At 44.7% G+C, this 26,269-nt stretch overlaps 1 protein-coding gene across 1 annotated transcript; it reads right to left on the reverse strand.

Annotated features, from left to right (window-relative positions):
- Positions 1-3,226: 3,226 nt before the first annotated feature.
- LOC119293792 (formin-like protein 20) lies at positions 3,227-6,278 on the reverse strand. Its single transcript, XM_037572152.1, has 5 exons — positions 6,167-6,278; positions 5,820-6,035; positions 5,314-5,714; positions 4,990-5,211; positions 3,227-4,915 (listed from the first exon to the last, which is right to left on the reverse strand). Exons 1-5 carry the CDS (start codon positions 6,237-6,239, stop codon positions 3,227-3,229), a joined length of 2,601 nt encoding a protein of 866 aa, XP_037428049.1. The 5' UTR covers positions 6,240-6,278.
- Positions 6,279-26,269: the final 19,991 nt, after the last annotated feature.

Raw genomic sequence — 26,269 nt, forward strand, 5'->3', positions numbered from 1 at the left:
CACAGAGTGACAAATCCCAGTCTCGATCCGCATAAAACAATAGATACTTTCGGAGATACCTGTAGTGCACCTTTATAGTCACCCAGTTACGTTGTGACGTTTGATACACCCAAAGCACTCCTACGGTATCCAGGAGTTACACGCTCTCATGGTCGAAGGAAGAGATACTTGACATTGGCAAAGCTCTAGCAAATGAACTACACGATCTTTTGTGCTAGTCTTAGGATTGGGTCTTGTCCATCACATCATTCTCCTAATGATGTGATCCCGTTATCAACGACATCCAATGTCCATAGCTAGGAAACCATGACTATCTGTTGATCACAACGAGCTAGTCAACTAGAGGCTCACTAGGGACATATTGTGGTCTATGTATTCACACGTGTATTACGATTTCCGGATAATACAGTTATAGCATGAATAAAAGACAATTATCATGAACAAGGAAATATAATAATATTACTTTTATTATTACCTCTAGGGCATATTTCCAACATGATGGGCTTCAGAATCAGGCTTGGATCCAAGATAACCGCGGTGCTCTGAACGTGGTGACCACAGTCGAGTACATCCAACTCTGGAGGCGTCTCCTCCAGGTGACTCTCTCCTCCCAGCCCAACTCGCTACGTTGGCGCTGGACCGATAGCGGCTTTACTCGGCCAAATCGTGATACCACACCCTTTTCCAAGGTTCAATCGCAGACCCGGAGTGGAGGCTCACCTAGAAATGTTGGGCACTCGATGATAACAAGATCTTTCTCTGGCTAGTGAAGCAGGATCGATGCTGGACGACCGCGAGACTGGCTAGGCACGGCTTGCCCCATCCGCCAGCTTGCGTACTCTGCAATCAGGAAGACAGGGACATTCACCATCTGCTTGTGGCGTGTCCCTTCTCCAAGGAAATTTGGTACTGCACTTTCTCCTGGTGCCGCCTTACTATGCCCCCCCCTCCTGACGGCACTCTCCCCCTCTATGCTTGGTGGCGATCCACGACACACTCCGTGCCACACTCTCTCTGGAAGGCACTTGCCTCGATCATTCCAATCATCACGTGGGCTATTTGGAAGCACCGAAATGCGTGCATCTTTGATCAACATCAACCCTCCATCAACCTCCTGCTGACTACCATCCAAGATGATGTGCGCGCCTGGGCCATGGCCGGCGCCAAAGGGCTTCAAGCACTACTTGATGTAACGTAGACTGTATGTATTGGGGCTGAGCAACCCCTCCCTCTGCTCCCGCGAGCCTCCGACTTGCCTCAATTGCGTACAAGTCGTAGGATCCCCAACCCCATAACTTTCACTCTACCTATCAATGCAAAGATATGCTTAGGCGTATTGGTGAAAAAAAATCTAGCGATTCGGCTCGAAAAGAGGCGAGGGTGGATCTCGTGGAGGCGGAGGAGCCGTTGGGCGAGGAGACGTCTGCCGAGGCCGATCCCACGGGGCACTTCATCTAGGTGCGTATATTGTGGCATGACTTCTTCATATAGGTGGTCCTCGACACGTAGCCCAAAGGCATGCGCAACCTTCTCATCGCCGGCAAGATGCAAGTCATCAAGCTCCTGCAACCTCCGTGACATCTGCAGCACCGACAAGTCTGACAAGCAGGCTTTTATGGCGCCTCACGCTCTAGTTGCATGACGACCAGCCCGAGGCTCACCTGCAACATCGTCGTCGTCCAAAATTTGAGCTCCTTCAACTAGGACCGTACGAAGTTGGTGCGGGCGAGCGATGAAAATAGATTAGTGGTGTGGCAGAGAATCGGTATCTTATTATCTTGATTGATCCGGTGGTGTGGCGAGCGAATCCAGGGGCAAATAAATCAAGACATAACTATGATCACATAGACTAATCCATAAAAGGGCAGCCTGGTGCATGTAGCTCCCGCTTGCGCAGGGTCCAGGGAAGGGTCCGACCACTTTGGGTCTATAGTACGCAGCCTTTCCCTACATTTCTGTAAGAGGCTGTTTCCAGGACTTGAACCCATGACCTCATGGTCACAAGGCAGCAGCTTTACCACTGCGCCAAGGCTCCCCTTCACATAGACTAATCCATAGAGTGGCATATAATCGGCAGTACTAATAACGAGACGTTCATTGGTCTCCGAAAAATAAAGAACCAATGAAACATATGTGAGTCTTCTTTGCATCTTTTGAGTACTACAACCTAGGTTGGCAGTGACACACAATGGAATACTAGAAATCATTGTGGGGAGCAGGAAGCCAAGCATGCTGGAGACTGATGACTGAAAAGAGTTGCGGATGCTAACAACCCTGATTCCCCTCATTGGGAGCTAAGCGCCACCGACGCCAACACATCCCTTCAGTAGATCAGTGAATCATATAGGGGTCAATCAGCATCAATGGAAAAGCCTGGGAAGTTTAGAGAGAAATCAAGATACATGTGTGGCTGTGTGTTGCCTATGTACAATCCTATAATTTAGTTTATGCTATCTATGCATATTGATAAATTTCTACAACAAGATGCAAAATAATTGTTGTGTGAACATGCGCTAGATCTTTTTGTAATAATTTTGTATTACTAATAATTTATCAAATGCTTTTAAGTTTTAAGTAGTGCATGAACATTAACATTGTTGCTATTTGTTTGGCATGTAAGGACTGAAGTTTGTTGTTGTAGTTAGGCTTGGTGAGAAGGGAGGCGTACATGGCTGAGGCGGTGACGTTGTCGCATTCGTCTCGCCATATATTACCTTCCTCGAGTAGTAGGGAAGCACTATAAATACTATCACCAGTTACTAATAATTTAGCGCCAACTACAATAGTCGTAAGAAATCCCCATAGTGAAATCCTATTGTTGCTGCAAGCTGGGGTGTGTGGCGCTGCAATGGCCAGCTATTGTCCTGGCTAAGCAGATTGAGTGCTGCTGCAAGAGCAGGTCACCGCTGTTGCAAGCCAGGACATGCAGCCGCCACTGTTGCAAGCCTGAAGAAAGGAAGAAAGCACAGTGCTGCAAGGGCTGGCTGGCGCTGCTGCATGTCTAGTATAACTTACTAACAATCAAGCCAATTCGTAATCAGTAGTTTAACAATGGAACAACAAGCGGAGTAAGCTGTTCCAAATTCAACATTCAACTGTCTGCAGGCCCACAAGTGGGCGTTTTCTTGCGAGGGAACTGAAGTAGTATTGTGACCACTGGTTTCCATTCTACCAAAGGTTCAATTCGAATAAGATTACAATTTACAAATACATTCTGGAGAAGAGCTTAGGAACTTAATCTCGTTGGCCTTGCCGGTGCAGTTCCACTTCTGTCTTTAGAGCTGGACATGGAAACTACTGCTGTGGTCTTTGGCCATGGCTGTGTTGTCAATCTCGGTGATGAAGGGGACAAGCTTCTGCCACTTGCTTTCACGCCTTCTCGATGGTTCTGGATGACTCTAGATGCTCTTGGCGATACAGCGTGTACATCGGCCGCTCTAGAGGTCGCTACAGATCGGGATAACTCGCTGAATGATGCACGGCGAGGCAACCTGGTCGGAGCTGATGCGCCCTGCTGCATATCAGGCTGAGAAGCTGGCACCGCTCTGCTGAATCTGGGACCGGCGAGCGGCGATCTTCCCGGAGATGAAGGCAGCGTCACGCTGTGTTTTTGCCGTCGAGGCGAGGAAGAAGGAGAAGCTATGTGCAACCCCGAGCTAGGACGAGATGTCTTCACCGCAGGGAGTGAAGTCAGGGCCCTACTCTTTCCCGGGGAAGAAACGGCCGGTGTTGCCGAGATTGCCGGCGAGGACATGGATTTCTTCAGAGTGCTTGTTCGACGAGGGGCTTCTACGGCCGGCGATTCTTGTTTCGGTACTCTACTACTCCTCGGTTTTTCAGAGGAATGGATGACTGGTTTCTTGGCTTTCTCCATGGGATTGCCGCTGCATTCGCCGTCTTCTTGGCTTCGCTCTCGGCCTAGAGGACTTGGTGCGAAAGACGAAGATGCTTGCCGGGTGAAAACTATTTGTTTCACCTCTGGCCTCGCGGCGGTGCCACTCGCAGAGTGCTTTCGAGCCTCCGGATCTCCTCCCGCTTGTTGCTGTGAGCTACGCTTCAGGTGTTCTTTGGAGAGGTTTGAAGAAACTCTTATTGCCTGAGCTGCTGATCCTTGCTTGAGCCTGCTCGGAACCACATGTTGTCTGTGAGGAGATGGAATTGTCCTTGCTTGAGATGTTCTGTTACTGGAAGAACTAGAAGCTGCAACAAGTGCTCCCTTCTGCGAGCCTACTCTAACGAGCGTCTTTGATGTTGCAGGCTTCTTGTCATCTGGTCCGGTGTCTGGTCTCCTCATCTTCTTCCTAATGATGGGAACTGCTGGGATTATGGCAGCTTGTTTCTGCCTGGTTTTCCGCATAAGCTGGGGTGTAACCCTCTGGCCACCTTCTTGCACTGGAATTAGTCCATCATTTCTGTCTTCTTGGAGATCTGTTGGCATCTCTTCATTTATATCCCTTATTGTGGGAACGATTGGTGCCATAGAACTGCTGCTTCCAGCTTCCAGTAGATAGCTTGTTTCCCCTAATCTGGGCTCTTTGGTTTCTCTAGTAACATCAACTCCATCTTCATGGATAAACTCGGCCTCATCCTCGGTGCTAATGTTTCCCTTTTCATCTGAACCGTTACTCGCGCTATCTGATGACCCGGTTTCACCGTCCTCTCCTTTTTCTGCTGAACTGTTACTTGCGCTATCTGACGACACGGTTTCACTGTGCTCTGTGTTAGTGTTTGGCTCTTCATAGTGATCTTGTCGTGAAGCTTCACCGTGCGATTCACGCTCGTTCTGATCAAAATCTGAATCCTCGATCAGTATCTCGTCAAAGTCATAGAACTCATCTGCGTTCCCAATGGAGGAAAGCTCGCTCTCGTCATGGCTTTCATCTGTGTCTGACAGCTCCACCTCTGAGAAGAACACCTGATCCATTACGCAAACACTTATAAACTGTATCAGTTCAAGGGAGCGACAGGCTTTGAGGAGAGAATGTATACCTCGATCTTGAAGTCCTCCTTAAATTTCTCCCTGTTGCAGTTCCATGGCAGATCAATGTCCTCCAGAGTGAAAGCCGTCATGTTGGACTGCAGAAAGCAAGTGCTGAACATGATGCTGAACATGATCTGCTCGTGGCCTTCATTACCCACATGGATGCACTCGATAACAACATCGCCTTGTATCTGACATCCAATGTCAGCCTTGATCACCGTGCTTTCCGCCTGTAATTAAGACAAATATCCAAGGTAGAAGAGAGCATTACTAAATCACCATTCATGAGACCATTATTTGGGAGCATCCACGGAGCTGACAGGTTTCATCACCTGCTTATAGTTCTTGAACTGTTGCTTGATCCTTGGTGTGCTAAACAGAACCTCCGTCGAAGAAACATCGGCTGATGGCTCACGCGGCTCGCCATGGACACGAACAACCGGCCTACATCCGCCGCTGCCGTCGAAATCCGGGACAGCTCTGAGTATCAGGCAGTCGAGGACGAAGGGCTGCTGCTTCATGCCCATGAGGGCCCCCTTGTCCCTGAGCCTCGTCACATACTGCAGGTACCTCAGATGAGACGGCCGCGGGTCGAGCGCCGAGCATGCGCTGAGCAGCTCCACCGGCGCTCTCCCATACACTGCGTCGAGCGTCGTCCGCTCCGGCGCGGCCTCCTCGATGTACACCAGCAAGCTGGCCATGGCGAACGCGAGGGCAGGCCACGCCGCGCCATCGCCGTCGCAGTGCATGAGCAGGATGTTGCGCTGGTGGCCGGACACCAGCCAGTCCACGCACGAGCCGACGAACGCGCGGATCTTTGGGAGGGGGAGCGACGGGCAGCCGCCGTACCGGGATGGGTAGTCGGCGACGACGGCGGCGGCGCCATGCCCGAGGAGGGAGTGGACAGCGTCGGCTCCGGTCGGTGCCGCGGCGAAGTTGACGACCATGAGCGAAGCGTGCGGGTTGCCGGCCTTGAGCTGGATGATGGTGCTGGTCAGGTAATCCTTGTGCGCGCGCTCGTCGAGGGCTCCGATCGACAAGCAGGAGTTGAACACTGTTCAAAGAAACTCCGGGTGAGTTGTAGTTCAACCAGCCGCATTATGATCTCTCATCTCAGACACAAAATCCTTATTGTGATCTCCAGCTACAAGCCCAAAACTAGATACGTGCGAGGATGGTACGTACCGAAGACCCGCTCGGAGACGTGAGACAGTCCATCCATGGCCTTCCGGGCGAAGAGCTTCCTCAGCAGCGCCATGGCTGAATGGCTGAATGTACCTGAGGGAAAGAGGGAGGGGGGAGAGATGGGTTGACATGGATCTGAAGGGGGGGAGGAAGGAAAGCTACGTGCGGGGATGGATGCTTGGAGCGCGGGGCGACAACTTCTCCATGAGCTGCGTTTGCTCCGCGTATCACGTGAACTGGTCGTGGAGACGACCTGGACGTTCACCTTGGGGGCCGGCCGGCTCACGAAGCGCAAGTTTTTTTAAAACAAAACGCTTTTCACGTTGGGTTTTTTTTTTGGCGGGTAATTTGTTTTTTCCTTTATTACGGGTATGCTTTTTGTTTTTTTCTTTTTGTATCTTCTACGTATATTTTAAAATAAAGCAAACAGATGTTCACATTTTTAAAATGAAATATGCAAAAATAAAATAGTCGCAATGTTTTTGAATAAGCAAAATGTAAGAATCATATTTTTTTTTAAATATGCACAAAATGTAAAATAAAATGTTCACAGTTTTTCAGAAGTTAATGTTTTTTCAGCTTCCAACTAAAGTTTCAATTTTTTTTCAGAAAATATTCACTTTTTCCATAGAGTATTTCAAATATTTTCACTTTTTTCAGATAATTAGTTCCCTTATTTTCTTAGAAAACTGAACGGAACACCCGACTGAAGACAATAAAACGCTTGAAAAATATACGCTTTTCTGCAACAGAGAAAAAAATATTCCGGGTCACTACATTTCTGCGCCAAAGGGCCAGCCCAGTTAGAGGGCAACCTTGTGCAGAACGTAGCATTTCGACGCACTAAGCGTCACATGCAAGTTCCCCGCACTAAGATATTTCTGAAATACACGACGAACATTTAAATAAAAAATGAATATTTTTTAAATACACACTAAACATATATTTAGTTACAGGGTGATTATTTTAACACGCACGACAAACCTTCTCTAAAATACGATTATGTTTTTTGTAAACATTATGAACACATTTAAATACACAATAAACATATCTAAAAAAGTATGATGGACATGTTTAAAAACACGGTGAAGTTTTTTTAATGTTGAATATTTTTTCAAATAGATGATCAACATTTGAAAAACACGAAAAATATTTTTTTAACACTATGCACATGTTTTCTACAAATGATTAAAAATCCAAAAGAAAAAACGAAAAATGAAATAAAATCAGAAAATGAAAAGGAACTAAAATTAGAATGTGTGCAACTCATATTACAAAAACATTCGATATTTACAAATGTTGATGTAACTAAAAAGAAAATAAGAACAAGAAAACATAAAGCAATTTAAAAAAAAGATAAAACCATATGAAAAAAAAACACAAATAACCAGATTAAAAAAAACTTACAAAGTAGTTCTCAAACCAAGCTTTCTTAGCAAAACTAGGTTGTATTTGCTCCACTCAGATTCTCCCTTTGTTGGTAGGAGGGTGCTTTAATATTATGCGGCAACAAGGGGAAAAGAACAATGGTATTTTTGACGACAGATTATCTTTTATTTTATTGATATTTATCAAGAATTTGAACTTAAAAAAAATTGTTCGCACAAGTTGTCAAAATACTTGGGTGAATAATCTTCCTGTACCCACATGTGAGAAGGTTGATAGAATTCTCACGGGTGTTGAGTGGGAGCAAAAATGTCCCTTGTTAAAGTTTATGCACTGTAACAGAGAGTCTCTGATCACATGTCAATCATGTTGGATTGATGTCAGAAATAAAAATGTCTCCTCTTTCAAACTTTCTTGGTTTCAACAAAAGGGTTTCATTGATTTTGTGTCTATTGAATGAGTAAAGGAAAATAATGAACACACATATGCCGAAAGGTGGAAGAATAAGATCCGACACCTTCGAAAGTTTCTCAAAGGTTGGGCAAACCGTCTGCACTCTCATTAGCACCTTGGATGGTAAAGCACCCCTCTCTCCAATTGAATACACTACCAAATAAGTGGCGGATGAGTCTTTTGCAAAACTTATGTGTGAGGAGGAAATAAAATGGCTTCAATGTGCCAAAGTACGCACGTCCGAAAAAGGTATAATAAAAACACATATTTTCATCTCATTGTGAGGGATAAACAACGTAAGAGAAAACTTCTAGCTCAAGCAGGATGACCGTACAATTGTTGTTGAGGACCAACTAAAAACATATATTTCATTTCTTTTTATATAATCCTTCTTAGCTTGCCAGTCTCTAAGTATATCCAACTAGATGAGGATATCAGAGGTGATATCCCTAAGTTATCGATAGAGGAGAGGGACATCCTATAACTTCTCCTTTCACAGAGAAAGAAGCACGGGTTGCAATCTCTCAGATGAACACAATAAAGCGCTTGGACCAAACGGGTTCCCGAGTAATTTTTATTAGAAATTCTAGCCAATCATAACAGGAAATTCCATGCCTATGCTTGCTAGCTTATACAATGGGAATATGCCCTTGTAAGTGCATCTAGTGCCACCCCTAGTTGGTTTTGGAGTACTGACGACAAAGTTGGTTGAGTGACTAATGTGTTTGTGAGAATTGCAGGATAACACAGGTAGTAGTCCCATATTGATTCGGTTTACCTACCAGAGATGACCCCTAAAAATGTGTGAAGACATTGAAGACAATGGTGGTCTGTGAAGATATTCACATTGAAGACTATGACTAGAGAAGACATCGCATGAAGACTATGGAGTGCGAACACATAGTTGTTTCGTAGTTTCCTTTTCTTCTTTGTTGAGTCATAGAACCACTGTACTGTTAAGTGGGGTCCAAGTGAACAAAGTCAGAGTGATTGAAGTGATGCTCAACCAAATCCTAAGTCTTCGAGCGAAGACAATGAGAGCAAATCTTATTCAGAGCTAGATGAGTCAGCTTTGCTTGTAGCCCAAGCCAAGCTGCCGTGTGTGTTTGAAATCTGACTGTTGGACACGTGTCAGTTCCTTAGTGACCCAGGGTCATTTTGGACAAATCATGTCAGGTTGCCTCCTGGCTATAAATAGCCCCCCCCCCCTACACCATAAATTGGTGTCTGCTCAGATTTAGTGCACGACTTTTGTCATTTAAGAGCAACCCACCTCCGAAGCATTTGAGAGAGTAATCCGTGCGAGAACAAATCCCAAAACACCCAGAGCCAAAGAGTGTTAGGAATCACTGAAGTATTTCTGTCCGCGCGATCTGAAGACTTATTACACTTAAGGACTGTGAATCCTCCAGCCGGTTAGGCGTCGCGTTCTGAGCATCCAAGATTCATTGTGGATTGCCGGTGAACGAAGTCTGTGAAGGTTTGGAAGTCTCCCTTGAAGACTTATCAGAGTGATTGGGCGAGGACTAAGTGTTCTTAGCTCAAAGGGAATAAGGTGAAGACGCGGTCTTCTGAGTTGAATCTCAGCCTCCCTAACCAGACGTACAATTGTCACAGCAACTGGAACTGGTCCAACAAATCCCTTGTCCTCTCCAAGCAACTGGTTCTATCCATTATCTCTCTCTTTACTTACAATTTATCTTTGTGAAGTCTTTGCCTATTTGCCTAATCTGATTGACTTCATTGTGTGAAGACTGTTTACTGTTTGGCTTCATACTATCTTCCATCCTAATCCATACTACCTAGCTGCTGATAGTCTTCGTGCTTTCACTATATTGCTTACTTGACTATGGCTTGTCTAGTGTAGTCTACCTTCCGCTGCATATCAATAGGTTCATTTCTATTGTTTGTCTTCAAAGCACCCATGTTTTGAAGACTTCCATAAAAATCGCCTATTCACCCCTCTCTAGTCGAATACTAGCACTTTTAATTGGTATCAGAGCAAGGTGCTCCCTTGTTCTGTGTGATTCGGTTTAACCACCCGAAGTTTAGCTATGTCGACTGCAGGGACAATCAAGGTCTCCGTTGTGTGCCCTGTCTTCAATGGCACTGATTACCCCTACTCGAAGAATAAGATGCATATGCATCTTGAAGCCATTGACGTCGATCTCTGGTATGTCGTCAAGAACGGCGTTCCCAAGGCCGGTGAAGGTGGTACTCCTGCTGATGTCAAGAAGTTCATCCAAGTGGACTCAACTGCCAAGAACATCATCTGTAGTCATCTGACCAAAGGGCAGTATGGTTGTGTGAGTGCTCTGGAAACTGCGGAGCTAGTCTCGGACTGGCTCTCCAAGGTTAACGAAGGCGTCTCAACCTAGAGAGATTCAAGGATCAGTGTTTTTCGCAATCTCTTCAACCGCTTCAAGAGAAATGACAATGAGAATGTCCAGCTCACATTTGATCGCCTCACTAATATCACAAATCAGTGTCATGCACTCGGCGCCACTGAGATCACTAAGCACGAAATCGTCAAGACACTTCTGAGATCTCTTGACAGCTCATTTGACACCCTGGCCCTGATGATTCAAGAGCGCCCTGACTTCAAGACTCCTGATCCGTCTGACATACTTGAGAGGCTCAACACACATGAGTTCCAGCTATCTGAGAAAAGAGATATCTATGGTCCCAACTATGGTCGTACTCGCGCTTTGAAGGCGAAGGTTGTCTCCTCATCTGAAGAAGAATCTGATTGCAATTCTGGGGATCCTGAAGATATTGGAAAGGAGCTTGCTATGCTTGTGAAGAAGTTCCAAAAGTTCGCCAAGAAGAAAGACTTCAGAAAGTCTTCAAGATCCAGCTCAAGAAATGATGAAGCTTCTGTTGGAAATATGCCCTAGAGGCCATAATAAAATGGTTATTATTATATTTCTTTGTTCATGATAATTGTCTGTTATTCATGCTATAATTGTGTTATCCGGAAATCGTAATACACGTGTGAATACATAGACCATAACATGTCCCTAGTGAGCCTCTAGTTGAGTAGCTCGTTGATCAACAGATAGTCATGGTTTCCTGACTATGGACTTTGGATGTCATTGATAACGGGATCACATCATTAGGAGAATGATGTGATGGACAAGACCCAATCCTAAGCGTAGCACAAAGATCGTGTAGTTCGTTTTGCTAGAGCTTTTCCAAATGTCAAGTATCATTTCCTTAGACCATGAGATTGTGCAACTCCCGGATACCGTAGGAGTGCTTTGGGTGTGCCAAACGTCACAACGTAACTGGGTGACTATAAAGGTGCACTATGGGTATCTCCGAAAGTGTCTGTTGGGTTGGCACGAATCGAGACTGGGATTTGTCACTCAGTATGACGGAGAGGTATCTCTGGGCCCACTCGGTAATGCATCATCATAATGAGCTCAATGTGACCAAGTGTCTGGTCACGGGATCATGCATTACGGCACGAGTAAAGTGACTTGCCGGTAACGAGATTAAACGAGGTATTGGGATACCGACGATCGAATCTCGGGCAAGTAACATACCGATTGACAAAGGGAATTGTATACGGGGTTGCTTGAATCCTCGACATCGTGGTTCATCCGATGAGATCATTGAGGAGCATGTGGGAGCCAACATGGGTATCCAGATCCCACTGTTGGTTATTGACCGGAGAGGCGTCTCGGTCATGTCTGCATGTCTCCCGAACCCGTAGGGTCTACACACTTAAGGTTCGGTGACGCTAGGGTTGTAGAGATATTAGTATGCAGTAACCCGAAAGTTGTTCGGAGTCCCGGATGAGATCCCGGACATCACGAGGAGTTCCGGAATGGTCCGTAGGTAAAGAATTATATATAGGAAGTCAGGTTTCGGCCATCGGGAAAGTTTTGGGGGTCACCAGTATTGTACCGGGACCACCGGAAGGGTCCCGAGGGTCCATCGGGTGGGGCCACCTATCCCGGAGGACCCCATGGGCTGAAGTGGGAGGGGGAACCAGCCCCTGGTGGGCTGGTGCGCCCCCCCTTGCCCCCCCCTACGCCTAGGGTTGGAAACCCTAGGGGTGGGGGCGCCTCCACCTGGCTTGGGGGGCAAGTTTCCCCCCTGGTCGCCGCCTCCCTTGGAGATTGCATCTCCTAGGGCCGGCGCCCCCCCTAGGGGGCCTATATAAAGAGGGGGGAGGGGGCAGCCGTACCCATGCTCTTGGTGCCTCCCTCTCCCCACGCACCACCTCTCCCTCTCACTGAAGCTTGGCGAAGCCCTGCCGAGATCGCTGCTGCATCCACCACCACGCCATCGTGCTGCTGGATCTCCATCAAGCTCTCCTTCCCCCTTGCTGGATCAAGGAGGAAACGTCTTCCCCAACCGTACATGTGTTGAACGTGGAGGTGCTGTCCATTCAGCACTAGGATCATCGGTGATTTGGATCACGACGAGTACGACTCCCTCAACCTCGTTCTCTTGAACGCTTCCGCTCGCGATCTACAAGGGTATGTAGATGCACTCCTCTCTCTCGTTGCTAGATGAACTCATAGATTGATCTTGGTGAAGCGTAGAAATGTTTTATTTTCTGCAACGTTCCCCAACAGTGGCATCATGAGCTAGGTCTATGCGTAGTTCTCTTTGCACGAGTAGAACACAAATTCGTTGTGGGCGTAGATGTTGTCAACTTTCTTGCCACTACTAGTCTTATGTTGCTTCAGCGGTATCATGGGATGAAGCGGCCCGGACCGACCTTACACGTACGCTTACGTGATTCAGGTTCCACCGACTGACATGCACTAGTTGCATAAGGTGGCTAGCGGGTGTCTATCTCTCCCACTTTAGTTGGAGCGGATTCGATGAAAAGGGTCCTTATGAAGGGTAAATAGAAGTTGGCAAATCACGTTATGGCTTTTACGTAGGTAAGAAAACGTTCTTGCTAGAACCCTATTGCAGCCACGTAAATCATGCAACAACAATTAGAGGACGTCTAACTTGTTTTTGCAGCATATGCTTTGTGATGTGATATGGCCAAAACTTGTGATGAATGATATATATGTGATGTATGAGATCATGTTCTTGTAATAGGAATCACGACTTGCATGTCGATGAGTATGACAACCGGCAGGAGCCATATGAGTTGTCTTAATTATTGTATGACCTGCATGTCAATGATTAAACGCCATGTAATTACTTTACTTTATTGCTAAACCGTTAGCCATAGTAGTAGAAGTAATAGTTGGCGAGCAACTTCATGGAGACACGATGATGGAGATCATGATGATGGAGATCATGGTGTCATGCCGGTGACGAAGATGATTATGGAGCCCCGAAGATGGAGATCAAAGGAGCTATATGATATTGGCCATATCATGTCACTATTTGATTGCATGTGATGTTTATCATGTTTTTGCATCTTGTTTACTTAGAACGATGGTAGTAAATAAGATGATCCCTCATAATAATTTCAAGAAAGTGTTCCCCCTAACTGTGCGCCGTTGCAAAAGTTCGTTGTTTCGAAGCACCACATGATGATCGGGTGTGATAGATTCTAACGTTCACATACAACGGGTGTAAGATAGATTTACACATGCATAAACACTTAGTTTAACTTGAGGAGCCTAGCATGTACAGACATGGCCTCGGAACACAAGAGACCGAAAGGTCGAACATGAGTCGTATGGAAGATACGATCAACATGGAGATGTTCACCGATGATGACTAGTCCGTCTCACGTGATGATCGGACACGGCCTAGTCGACTCGGATCATGTATCACTTAGATGACTAGAGGGATGTCTAATCTGAGTGGGAGTTCATTAAATAATTTGATTAGATGAACTTAATTCTCATGAACTTAGTCTAAAAACCTTTGCAAAAATGTCTTGTAGATCAAATGGCCAACGCTCATGTCCACCTCAACTTCAACGCGTTCCTAGAGAAAACCTAGCTGAAAGATGATGGCAGCAACTATACGGACTGGGTCCGGAACCTGAGGATCATCCTCATAGCTGCAAAGAAAGATTATGTCTTAGAAGCACCGCTAGGTGAAGCACCCATCCCAGAGAACCAAGACGTTATGAACGCTTGGCAGTCTCGTGCTGATGATTACTCGCTCGTTCAGTGCGGCATGCTTTACAGCTTAGAACCATGGCTCCAAAAGCGTTTTGAGCAACACGGAGCATATGAGATGTCCGAATTGCTGAAAATGGTTTTCCAAGCTCATGCCCGGGTCGAGAGATATGAAGTCTCCGACAAGTTCTTCAGTTGTAAGATGGAGGAGAATAGTTTTGTCAGTGAGCACATACTCAAAATGTCTGGGTTGCACAACCGCTTGACTCAGCTGGGAGTTAATCTCTCGGATGACGCGGTTATTGACAGAATTCTTCATTCGCTTCCACCAAGCTACAAGAGCTTTGTGATGAACTTCAATATGCAGGGGATGGAAAAGACCATTCCTGAAGTATATTCAATGCTGAAATCAGCAGAGGTAGAGATCAAAAAGGAACATCAAGTGTTGATGGTGAATAAAACCACTAAGTTCAAGATAGGCAAGGGTAAGAAGAACTTCAAGAAGGACGGCAAGGGAGTTGCCGCACCCGGTAAGCCAGTTGCCGGGAAGAAGCCAAAGAATGGACCCAAACTTGAGATTGAGTGCTTTTATTGCAAGGGAAGCGGACACTGGAAGCGGAACTGCCCCAAGTACTTAGCGGACAAGAAGGCCGGCAACACCAAAGGTATATGTGATATACATGTAATTGATGTGTACCTTACCAGTACTCGTAGTAGCTCCTGGGTATTTGATACCGGTGCGGTTGCTCATATTTGTAACTCAAAGCAGGAGTTGTGGAATAAGCGGAGACTGGCGAAGGACGAGGTGACGATGCGCGTCGGGAATGGTTCCAAGGTCGATGTGATCGCCGTCGGCACGCTACCTCTACATTTACCTACGAGATTAGTTTTTAACCTCAATAATTGTTATTTAGTGCCAGCTTTGAGCATGACCATTGTATCTGGATCTCGCTTAATACGAGATGACTACTCATTTAAATCCGAGAATAATGGTTGTTCTATTTATATGAGAGATATGTTTTATGATCATGCCCCAATGGTCAATGGTTTATTCTTAATGAATCTCGAATGTGATGTTACACATATTCATAGTGTGAATACCAAAAGATGTAAAGTTGATAACGATAGTCCCACATACTTGTCACACTGCTGCCTTGGTCACATTGGTGTCAAGCGCATGAAGAAGCTCCATGATGATGGACTTTTAGAGTCTCTCGATTATGAATCATTTGACACATGCAAACCATGCCTCATGGGCAAAATGACCAAGACTTCGTTCTCTGGAACAATGGAGCGAGCAACCAACTTATTAGAAATCGTACATACTGATGTGTGTGGTCCAATGAGCATTGAGGCACGTAGAGGATATCTTATGTTCTCACTCTCACTGACGACTTAAGTAGATATGGGTATGTCTACTTGATGAAACACAAGTCTGAGACCTTTGAAAAGTTCAAGGAATTTCAGAATGAGGTAGAGAATCAACATGACCGAAAGATAAAGTTCTTACGATCAGATCATGGAGGAGAATATTGAAGTCACGAATTTGGTACGCACTTAAGGAAATGTGGAATCATTTCACAACTCACGCCGCCTGGAACACCTCAGCGTAACGGTGTATCCGAACGTCGTAATCGCACTTTATTGGATATGGTGCAATCTATGATGTATCTTACCGATTTACCGCTATCTTTTTGGGGATACGCTCTAGAGACAGCTACATTCACTTTAAATAGGGCACCGTCTAAATCCGTTGAGACGACACCGTATGAATTATGGTTTGGGAAGAAACCTAAGCTGTCGTTTCTAAAAGTTTGGGGATGCGATGCTTATGTCAAGAAACTTCAACCTGAAAAGCTCGAAGCCAAGTCGGAAAAATGCGTCTTCATAGGATACCCTAAGGAAACCATTGGATATACCTTATACCTCAGATCCAAAGGCAAGATCTTTGTTGCCAAGAACGGGTCCCTTCTGGAGGAAGAGTTTCTCTCGAGAGAAGTAAGTGGGAGGAAAGTGGAACTTGATGAAGTACTACCGCTTGAACCGGTAAGTAGCGCAACTCAGGAAGATGTTCCTGTGGTGCCAGCACCAACTGAAGAGGAAGTTAATGATGATGATCAAGGTACTTCGGATCAAGTTACTACTGAACTTCGTAGGTCTACAAGGACACGTTCCACACCAAAGTGGTATGGCAACCCTGTCCTGGAAATCATGTTGTTAGACAAAAGTGAACCTTCGAACTATGAAGAAGCAATGGCGGTCCCAGATTCCAACAAATGGCTTGAAGCCATGCAATCCGAGATAGAATCCATGTATGAAAACAAAGTATGGACTTTGACAGACTTTCCCGATGATCGGCGAGCGATAGAAAATAAATGGATATTTAAGAAGAAGACGGACGCGGATGGTAATGTTAGCATCTATAAAGCTCGACTTGTCGCTAAGGGTTATCGGCAAGTTCAAGGGGTTGACTACGATGAGACTTTCTCTCCCGTAGCGAAGCTGAAGTCCGTCCGAATCATGTTAGCAATTGCCGCATACTATGATTATGAGATATGGCAAATGGACGTCAAAATGGCATTCCTTAACGGCTATCTTAAGAAGAGCTGTATATGATGCAGCTGGAAGGTTTTGTCGATCCCGAGAATGCTAACAAGGTATGCAAGCTCCAGTGATCCATTTATGGGCTGGTGCAAGCATCTCGGAGTTGGAACATTCGCTTTGATGAGCTGATCAAAGCATTTGGGTTTATGCAGACTTATGGAGAAGCCTGCGTTTACAAGAAAGTGAGTGAGAGCTCTGTAGCATTTCTCATATTATATGTAGATGACATACTTTTGATGGGAAATGATATAGAACTTTTGGACAACATTAAGGCCTACTTGAATAAGTGTTTTTCAATGAAGGACCTTGGAGAAGCTGCTTACATATAAGGCATCAAGATCTATAGGGATAGATCAAGACGCCTCATAGGTCTTTCACAAAGCACATACCTTGATAAGATATTGAAGAAGTTCAATATGGATCAGTCCAAGAAAGGGTTCTTGCCTGTATTGTAAGGTGTGAGATTGAGCGCGGCTCAATGCCCGACCACGGTAGAAGATATAGAAGAGATGAGCGTCATCCCCTATGCCTCAGCCATAGGGTCTATTATGTATGCCATGTTGTGTACCAGACCTGATGTAAGCCTTGCCGTAAGTTTGGTAGGAAAGTACCAAAGTAATCCCGGCAAGGAACACTGGACAGCGGTCAAGAATATCCTGAAGTACCTGAAGAGGACTAAGGATATGTTTCTCATTTTTGGAGGTGACGAAGAGCTCGTCGTAAAGGGTTACATCGACGCTAGCTTCGACACAGATCTGGATGACTCTAAGTCACAAACCGGATACGTGTATATTTTGAATGGTGGGGCAGTAAGCTGGTGCAGTTGCAAGCAAAGCGTCGTGGCGAGATCTACATGTGAAGCAGAGTACATGGCAGCCTCGGAGGCAGTGCATGAAGCAATCTGGGTGAAGGAGTTCATCACCGACCTAGGATTCATACCCAATGCGTCGGGGCCGATCGCACTCTTCTGTGACAACACTAGAGCTATTGCACTTGCCAAGGAGCCCAGGTTTCACAAGAAGACCAGGCACATCAAGCGTCGCTTCAACTCCATTCGTGAAAATGTTCAAGATGGAGACATAGATATTTGTAAAGTACATACGAACCTGAATGTAGCAGATCCGTTGACTAAACCTCTCCCTAGAGCAAAACATGATCAACACCAGAACTCTATGGGTGTTCGATTCATCACAATGTAACTAGACTATTGACTCTATTGCAAGTGGGAGACTGTTGAAAATATGCCCTAGAGGCAATAATAAAATGGTTATTATTATATTTCTTTGTTCATGATAATTGTCTGTTATTCATGCTATAATTGTGTTATCCGGAAATCGTAATACACGTGTGAATACATAGACCATAACATGTCCCTAGTGAGCCTCTAGTTGACTAGCTCGTTGATCAACAGATAGTCATGGTTTCCTGACTATGGACATTGGATGTCATTGATAATGGGATCACATCATTAGGAGAATGATGTGATGGACAAGACCCAATCCTAAGCGTAGCACAAAGATCGTGTAGTTCGTTTTGCTAGAGCTTTTCCAAATGTCAAGTATCATTTCCTTAGACCATGAGATTGTGCAACTCCTGGATACCGTAGGAGTGCTTTGGGTGTGCCAAACATCACAATGTAACTGGGTGACTATAAAGGTGCACTACGGGTATCTCCGAAAGTGTCTGTTGGGTTGGCATGAATCGAGACTGGGATTTGTCACTCCGTATGACAGAGAGGTATCTCTGGGCCCACTCGGTAATGCATCATCATAATGAGCTCAATGTGACCAAGTGTCTGGTCACGGGATCATGCATTACGGTACGAGTAAAGTGACTTGCCGGTAACGAGATTAAACGAGGTATTGGGATACCGACGATCGAATCTCGGGCAAGTAACGTACCGATTGACAAAGGGAATTGTATACGGGGTTGCTTGAATCCTCGACATCGTGGTTCATCCGATGAGATCATCGAGGAGCATGTGGGAGCCAGCATGGGTATCCAGATCCCGCTGTTGGTTATTGACCGGAGAGCCGTCTCGGTCATGTCTGCATGTCTCCCGAACCCGTAGGGTCTAGACACTTAAGGTTCGGTGACGCTAGGGTTGTAGAGATATTAGTATGCAGTAACCCGAAAGTTGTTTGGAGTCCCGGATGAGATCCCGGACGTCACGAGGAGTTCCGGAATGGTCCGTAGGTAAAGAATTATATATAGGAAGTCAGGTTTCGACCATCGGGAAAGTTTCGGGGGTCACCGGTATTGTACCGGGACCACCGGAAGGGTCCCGGGGGTCCACCGGGTGGGGCCACTTATCCCGGAGGACCCCATGGGCTGAAGTGGGAGGGGAACCAGCCCCTGGTGGGCTGGTGCGCCCCCCTTGCCCCCCCCCTATGCCTAGGGTTGGAAACCCTAGGGGTGGGGGCGCCTCCACCTAGCTTGGGGGGCAAGTTTCCCCCCTGGCCGCCGCCCCCCTTGGAGATTGCATCTCCTAGGGCCGGTGCCCCCCCTAGGGGCCCTATATAAAGAGGGGGGAGGGAGGGCAGCCGAACCCATGCTCTTGGCGCCTCCCTCTCCCCACGCACCACCTCTCCCTCTCGCTGAAGCTTGGCGAAGCCCTGCCGAGATCGCTGCTGCATCCACCACCACGCCATCGTGCTGCTGGATCTCCATCAACCTCTCCTTCCCCCTTGCTGGATCAAGAAGGAGGAGACGTCTTCCCCAACCGTACGTGTGTTGAACGCGGAGGTGTTGTCCGTTCAGCACTAGGGTCATCGGTGATTTGGATCACGACGAGTACGACTCCCTCAAGCTCGTTCTCTTGAACGCTTCCGCTCGCGATCTACAAGGGTATGTAGATGCACTCCTCTCTCTCGTTGCTAGATGAACTCATAGATTGATCTTGGTGAAGCGTAGAAATTTTTTATTTTCTGCAACATTCCCCAACAGCTTCCTATTGTGATCACAAGAAGAGAACCTGCCACAAGTGCAAGAAACCTGGTCACTACATCTCTGAGTGTCCAAAGGGGGACAATGAGACAAAGAAGAAGAAGAGCAAGGAATGTGATTCTGATGACAACAAGAAGAAGAAATCCTCCAAGTCTTCATCGAAGTCTTCATCATACAAGAAGAGCTCATCAAGCAAGGCTCGTGCATTTGTTGTCAAGGAGATGGATTCAGAGGAGGAGTCTGCATCTGAGGAGGAAGTGGTGGAGTCTGAAGAGGAATCTGATTCTGGAGTAGCAAGCCTGGCTCTAGCTTCTGCGTATGTCGCCAAGTCCATCTACAACACTAAAGACAATGGCCTCATCACCGACGCTGATGCATGGATGAGGATGACTCTGCTCCCACCTACTGCTTCATGGCACATGGTGCCAAGGTAAACTCACGCGATGCTTACTTTCAAACATCAAGTGAAGATGACTCTGAATGTGAATCTAAACCTAGCTACAAAACACTTGCTAAAATTTCAACTGAACAATAGAATGCTATGGAATGTATTCAAAAGTTGTTAGATAAAAGCGATGACCTATTGGATGCGGAAATGACCCAAACTCAGTCCTTAATTGAAGACATTAAGAATCTTCATGCTAAGTACGAGGAACTTGAAAGTTGTCATGAAACGCTCTCAACTTCTCATGAAAAGCTCTCCTATGATTATCTTCAAAGGAAGCAAGAGCTTGAGGAATTGAGGTCGGCTCATGAAGATCTTCAAAAGGAGAAAGAGTCACTCCGCGCTCAATAGATCAGTTCCGCTCAGGAAGGATTTGAACCACCATGTCTAAAATGTCTTGAGCGTGATAATGTTGTCTCTGTTGCTGAATTTTCAAGTGCTGCTACTGTTACAATATCTTCAACTGCTAATGTGGTAACTAACCCCTCTGCTAAGGATACCACTGCTATTGCTGATGAGCAAGGTTGCCAGAATCGCGACTCTATTATATGATTCTACGACTTTATGATCCAAACTAACCCCTATGATTCTATGATTTTAGTTCATAGAATCTACATTTCTACGATCCTGATAGTGAAGATTCTACGATTTGCGATCCTACCATCAGAGATCAGATCCGAGTCAAAATCGCGATTCTGACAACCTTGATGATGAGAATGCCAGGTTGAAGACATTGCTTGAGACATGAATGTACAAAAGTCTCAAAGGGCATCAGACACTATGTGATGTCCTCAAAAAGCAGATTCTAAACTGAAACCCTAGGAAAGAGGGTGTTGGGTTCGAGAGGAAAATGAATGTTGATGGTTCTTACTGGATGCCTAAGTAGTACCCCAATACCACATGGGTTGCTGCTAAGGGACCTTCAGTAGATCCATCTACCTTATCTGGCTTTACTTGTGCTAACCCAATTATCATTGATGAATCCTTTCATGCAAACTATAAACTGTTCAGGAATCAGAATGGTGAAGTGTTTTCCCGGTATATTGGTACTAACTGCAGGAATGGACCACCTCTTAAGAAGATCTGGGTACCCAAAAGTCGTCCTGAAAGTCTTCCCGTGAATGTCATCATGACACCACCGGGGAAGAAGACAAATCCTAGACCAAAGGCTTCATATGGTCCAAAGGCTTCATACAGATAGAGGACTCACCAGAGTCACCCTAACGCCAATGTTTTGCAGGAAAACCATACTCAGACTTTTGAATATGAGCGTGTTTCGTCAAACCGCTATGTTCATAAGACCAAGAACTTTTCCCCTTATTCATATGAGTATTATTCACCTCCTGCAAGGCTATTTGCTAGGGCTCCAAAGCAGAAGTTCTCAGATGCTGCATGATACGTCTCCGTCATATCTATAATTTTTGATTGTTCCATGCCAATATTCTTCAACTTTCATATACTTTTGGCAACTTTTTATACTATTTTTGGGACTAACATATTGATCCAGTGCCCAGTGCCAGTTCCTGTTTGTTGCATGTTTTATGTTTCGCAGAAAACCAATATCAAACAGAGTCCAAACGGGATAAAAACGGACGGAGAATTATTTTGGAATATTTGGGATTTTCCGAAGGAAAAATCAACGCAAAACGGTGTCCGAGGTGGCCACGAGATAGGGGGGCGCGCCCCAGGGAGGCGGGCGCGCCCTGGCATCTCGTTGGCCACCCGTAAGGCGGTTGATGCCCTTCTTTTTCTGCAAGAAAGCTAATTTTATGAGAAAAATCTGGGCGAAAGATTCACCCCAATCGGAGTTACGGATCTCCGGATATTAAAGAAACGGTGAAGGGGTAGAATCTGGGAACGTAGAAACAGAGAGATAGATCCAATCTCGGAGGGGCTCTCGCCCCTCCCAAGCCATGGGAGCCAAGGACCAGAAAGGAAGCCCTTCTCCCATCTAGGGAGAAGGTCAAGGAAGAAGAAGAAGAAGGGGGGGCTCTCTCCCCCTTGCTTCCGGTGCCGCCGGAACGCCGCCGGGGGCCATCATCATCACCGCGATCTTCACCAACACCACCATCATCTTCACCAACATCTCCATCACCTTCCCCCCTCTATCTACAGTGGTCCACTCTCCCGCAACCCGCTATACCCTCTACTTGAACATGGTGCTTTATGCTTCATATTATTATCCAATGATGTGTTGCCATCCTATGATGTCTGAGTAGATTTTCGTTGTCCTATCGATGATTGATGAATTGCTATGATTGGTTTAATTTGCTTGTGGTTATGTTGCTGTCCTTTGGTTCCCATCATATGAGAGCGCGCGTGGATCACACCATAGGGTTAGTTGTATGTTGATAGGACTATGTATTGGAGGGCTAGAGTGTGACAGAAGCTTCAACCTAGCATAGAAATTGATGCATACGGGATTAAAGGGGGACCAATATATCTTAATGCTATGGTTGGGTTTTATCTTAATGAACGTTAGTAGTTGCGGATGCTTGCTAATAGTTCCAATCATAAGTGCATAGAATTCCAAGTCAGGGATGACATGCTAGCAGTGGCCTCTCCCACATAAAACTTGCTATCGGTCTAGTAACGTAGTCATTTGCTTAGGGACAATTTCACAACTCCTACCACCACTTTTCCACACTCTCTATATTTACTTTCTTGCTTCTTTATCTAAACAGCCCCTAGTTTATATTTACTTGCTCTTTATTTTCTTGCAAACCTATCCAACAACACCTACAAAGTACTTCTAGTTTCATACTTGTTCTAGGTAAAGCAAACGTCAAGCGTGTGTAGAGTTGTATCGATGGTCGATAGAACTTGAGGGAATAGTTATTCTACCTTTAGCTCCTCAATGGGTTCGACACTCTTACTTATTGAAAACTGTTGCGATCCCCTACACTTGTGGGTTATCAAGACCTTTTTCTGGCGCCGTTGCCGGGGAGTCATAGCGTGGGGTGAATATTCTCGTGTGTGCTTGTTTGCTTTATCACTAAGTAATTTTTATTTGTTGTTCTTAGTTGTTCTCTATCTTTAGTTATGGATATGGAACACAAAATACCAAAAAAAATTAGAGGTACTTGCTACTCATGTAGATGGGGTAACTCCTAAAACCCCCGATTCTCATTATGTGAAAGATATTATGTACTACTTTGATAATCCTGAGAAAACCCCATTAAACTTTATAATGGGAGACACGTTGGATCAACGTGAATACTTTAGGGATTATCACTCGACACAAAAAGGAAAACTATTACGGGATCAATTTATTATTTTGCGTTGGTATGCTCGTCAACTATGCGTGATGCATGATATTACTTGTTGCTCTAGGATGGAGGCTCCACACCTTCCCTTTTCATGCAAATTTAATGATAATGAAACCTTAGCTTCTTATTCTAATGGTATATATGATTACTATGATGTGGAACAAATAGAAGAATTTGTTGCTTTTAAGGCTGCTTATGAAATTGAAGCTTTGTTTGAAAAGTATGAAGCTTCTGATGATGATGGTTATAGGCCTGAAAATCTTGCTATGCTTAGGTATTGCTATGAAAATTATGAATACAATTACTATATTAATGCTTTTATGAAGAAAGTCTCCGCTGTCCAAGAAGAGACTAATATTTTGCAGGAAGCTATGGAAGAAGAAATTGATGAAACTGTGAGCTCATTGGATGAAAAAGATGATGAGGAGAGCGAAGAACAAAAGGAGGAAGAGCGTATTAGCTACCCTGCCCACCTTCTAATGAGAGTAACCCTCCAACTCATATATTATTTAATTCCCCTTCATGCTTACCGAAGGATGATTGCTATGATCCCTTGAATTTGTTTGAAATATCCCTTTTTGATGATGCTTGGTATGCTTGTGGTCAAGATGCCAATATGAATGATGCTTATGGAGATGAACTTGCTATAGTTCCTTATGTTAAACATGAAATTGTTGCTATTGCACCCACGCATGATAGTCCTATTCTCTTTTTGAATTCTCCCTACTACACTATATTGGAGAAGTTTGTGCTTATTAAAGATTATATTGATGGGTTGCCTTTTACCATTGCACATGATGATTTTGGTAGATATAATATGCATGTGCTTGCTGCTCCTACTTGCAATTATTATGAAAGAGGAACTATATCCCCGCCTCTTTAGGCTTCCAATACGATAGAATTGCAAGAAACTATTTATACTATGCATTGGCCTTTACTGTGTGTGCATGAATTGTTCTTTTATGACATGCCGATGCATAGGAAGAGGGTTAGACTTCGTCATTGCTTGATATATGTTACATTGTGCTCACTACTAAATTACAAATCATTGTTAATTAAAATTGGCTTTGATATACCTTGGGATCCGGGTGGATCCATTACTTGAGCACTATATGCCTAACTTAATGGCTTTAAAGAAAGCGCTGCATGGGAGACAACCCGGAATTTTTAGAGAGTCATTTATTTCTGTTGAGTGATTTCATATAGTTTAAAAACAAAAAAATAAAGAGGGGAAGCTAAAAAATATTCAAAAAGGAAAGTGAAAGTGAGAAAGATAAGCATTGTTGAAGTGGGAGCTAGCCTTGAACTTTGTTCATGCTCACGGAAACTTTGTGAATCTTGATTAAGAGACTTTTCATCAAAAATAGTTATCCCCTTGTATAATTCCATTGTATTATAAAAATAATGTGCCAAGGTTTGCCTTTAGGATGTTTACAATGCTTGTTGGTTCGTAAGGTGCAGGACAGAAACTTTGGCTGTAGTGCGCGATTTTACATTTTTATCTGGAACATCAATTGGTTCTGATTCTTTCTGCACTATCTTACTATACAACTTGTTTATTTTTCCTAATTGTTGTAGAATTTTGGGGGTACCAGAAGTATGGTGAATGTTCAGATTTCTATAGACACTTATGTTTTTGACAGATTCTGTTTTTGATGCATAGTTTGCTTGTTTTGATGAAACTATCAGTTTATATTAGTGGATTAAGCCATGGAAAAGCTATATTACAGTAGAAACAATGCAAAAAAATATGAATTGGTTTGCTACAGTACTTAGAGTAGTGATTTGTTTTATTATACTAATGGATCTTACCGAGTTTTCTGTTGAAGTTTTGTGTGGATGAAGTGTTTGATAGAGGAGGTCTCGATATGAGGAAAAGGAAGAGAGGCAATAGCTCAAGCTTGGGGATGCCCAAGCCACCCCAAGTAAATATTCAAGGAGACTCAAGCGTCTAAGCTTGGGGATGCCCCGGAAGGCATCCCCTCTTTCTTCAACAAGTATCAGTATGTTTTCGAATTCGTTTCGTTCATCCATTATGTGCAAGTCTTGGAGCGTCTTTTGCATTTAGTTTTCACTTTTCTTTTATGCACCGTGCTGGTATGAGATAGTCCTTGGTTGATTTATAGAATGCTCATTGCACTTCACTTAAATCTTTTGAGTACGGCTTTATAGAATGCTTCATGTGCCTCACTTATATCATTTGAAGTTTGGATTGCCTGTTTCTCTTCACATAGATAACCGCCATTTGTAGAATGCTCTTTTGCTTCACTTATATTTGTTAGAGCATGGGCATATCTTTTGTAGAAAGAATTAAACTCTCTTGCTTCACTTATATCTATTTAGAGAGATGACAGGAATTCGTCATTCACATGGTTAGTCATAAAATCCTACATAAGCTTGTAGATCACTGAATATGATATGTTTGATTCCTTGCAATAGTTTTGCGATATAAAGGTGGTGATATTAGAGTCGAGCTAGTTGAGTAATTGTGAAATTGAGAAATACTTGTGTTGAGGTTTGCAAGTCCGGTAGCATGCACGTATGGTGAACCGTTATGTAATGAAGTTGGAGCATGGGGTGCTCTTTGATTGCTTTCCTTATGAGTGGCAGTCGGGGACGAGCGATGGAATTTTTCCTACCAATCTATCCCTCTTGGGGCATGCGTAGTAGTACTTTGCTTCGAGGGCTAAGTAGGCTTTTGCAATAAGTATATGAGTTCTTTATGACTAATGTGAGTCCATGGATATACGCACACTCATCCTTCCACTTAGCTAGCTCTATTATGTCGTGCAATTTTCGCCGGTATCATGAACCCATTATTGTCCTTCCTCAAAACAGCCACCATACCTACCTATATGGAATTTCCATAGCCATTCCGAGATATATTGCCATGCAACTTTCCACCGTTCTGTTTATTATGACATGTTTCATCGTTGTCACATTGCTC

Source organism: Triticum dicoccoides, chromosome 4B (genome assembly GCF_002162155.2).
Source record: "Triticum dicoccoides isolate Atlit2015 ecotype Zavitan chromosome 4B, WEW_v2.0, whole genome shotgun sequence".
Classification (NCBI taxonomy): domain Eukaryota; kingdom Viridiplantae; phylum Streptophyta; class Magnoliopsida; order Poales; family Poaceae; genus Triticum; species Triticum dicoccoides.

What these genes read in the sequence shown, in the direction of transcription:
- LOC119293792 (XM_037572152.1), bottom strand. Translation starts at nt 6,239, where the DNA reads ATGGCGCTGCTGAGGAAGCTCTTCGCCCGGAAGGCCATGGATGGACTG. An exon ending in CGTCTCCGAGCGGGTCTTCG is followed by an intron (nt 6,036 to 6,166) that starts GTACGTACCATC and finishes TTCTTTGAACAG; the next exon opens with TGTTCAACTCCTGCTTGTCG. An exon ending in CCCATCCCGGTACGGCGGCT is followed by an intron (nt 5,715 to 5,819) that starts GCCCGTCGCTCC and finishes ACTGCGACGGCG; the next exon opens with ATGGCGCGGCGTGGCCTGCC.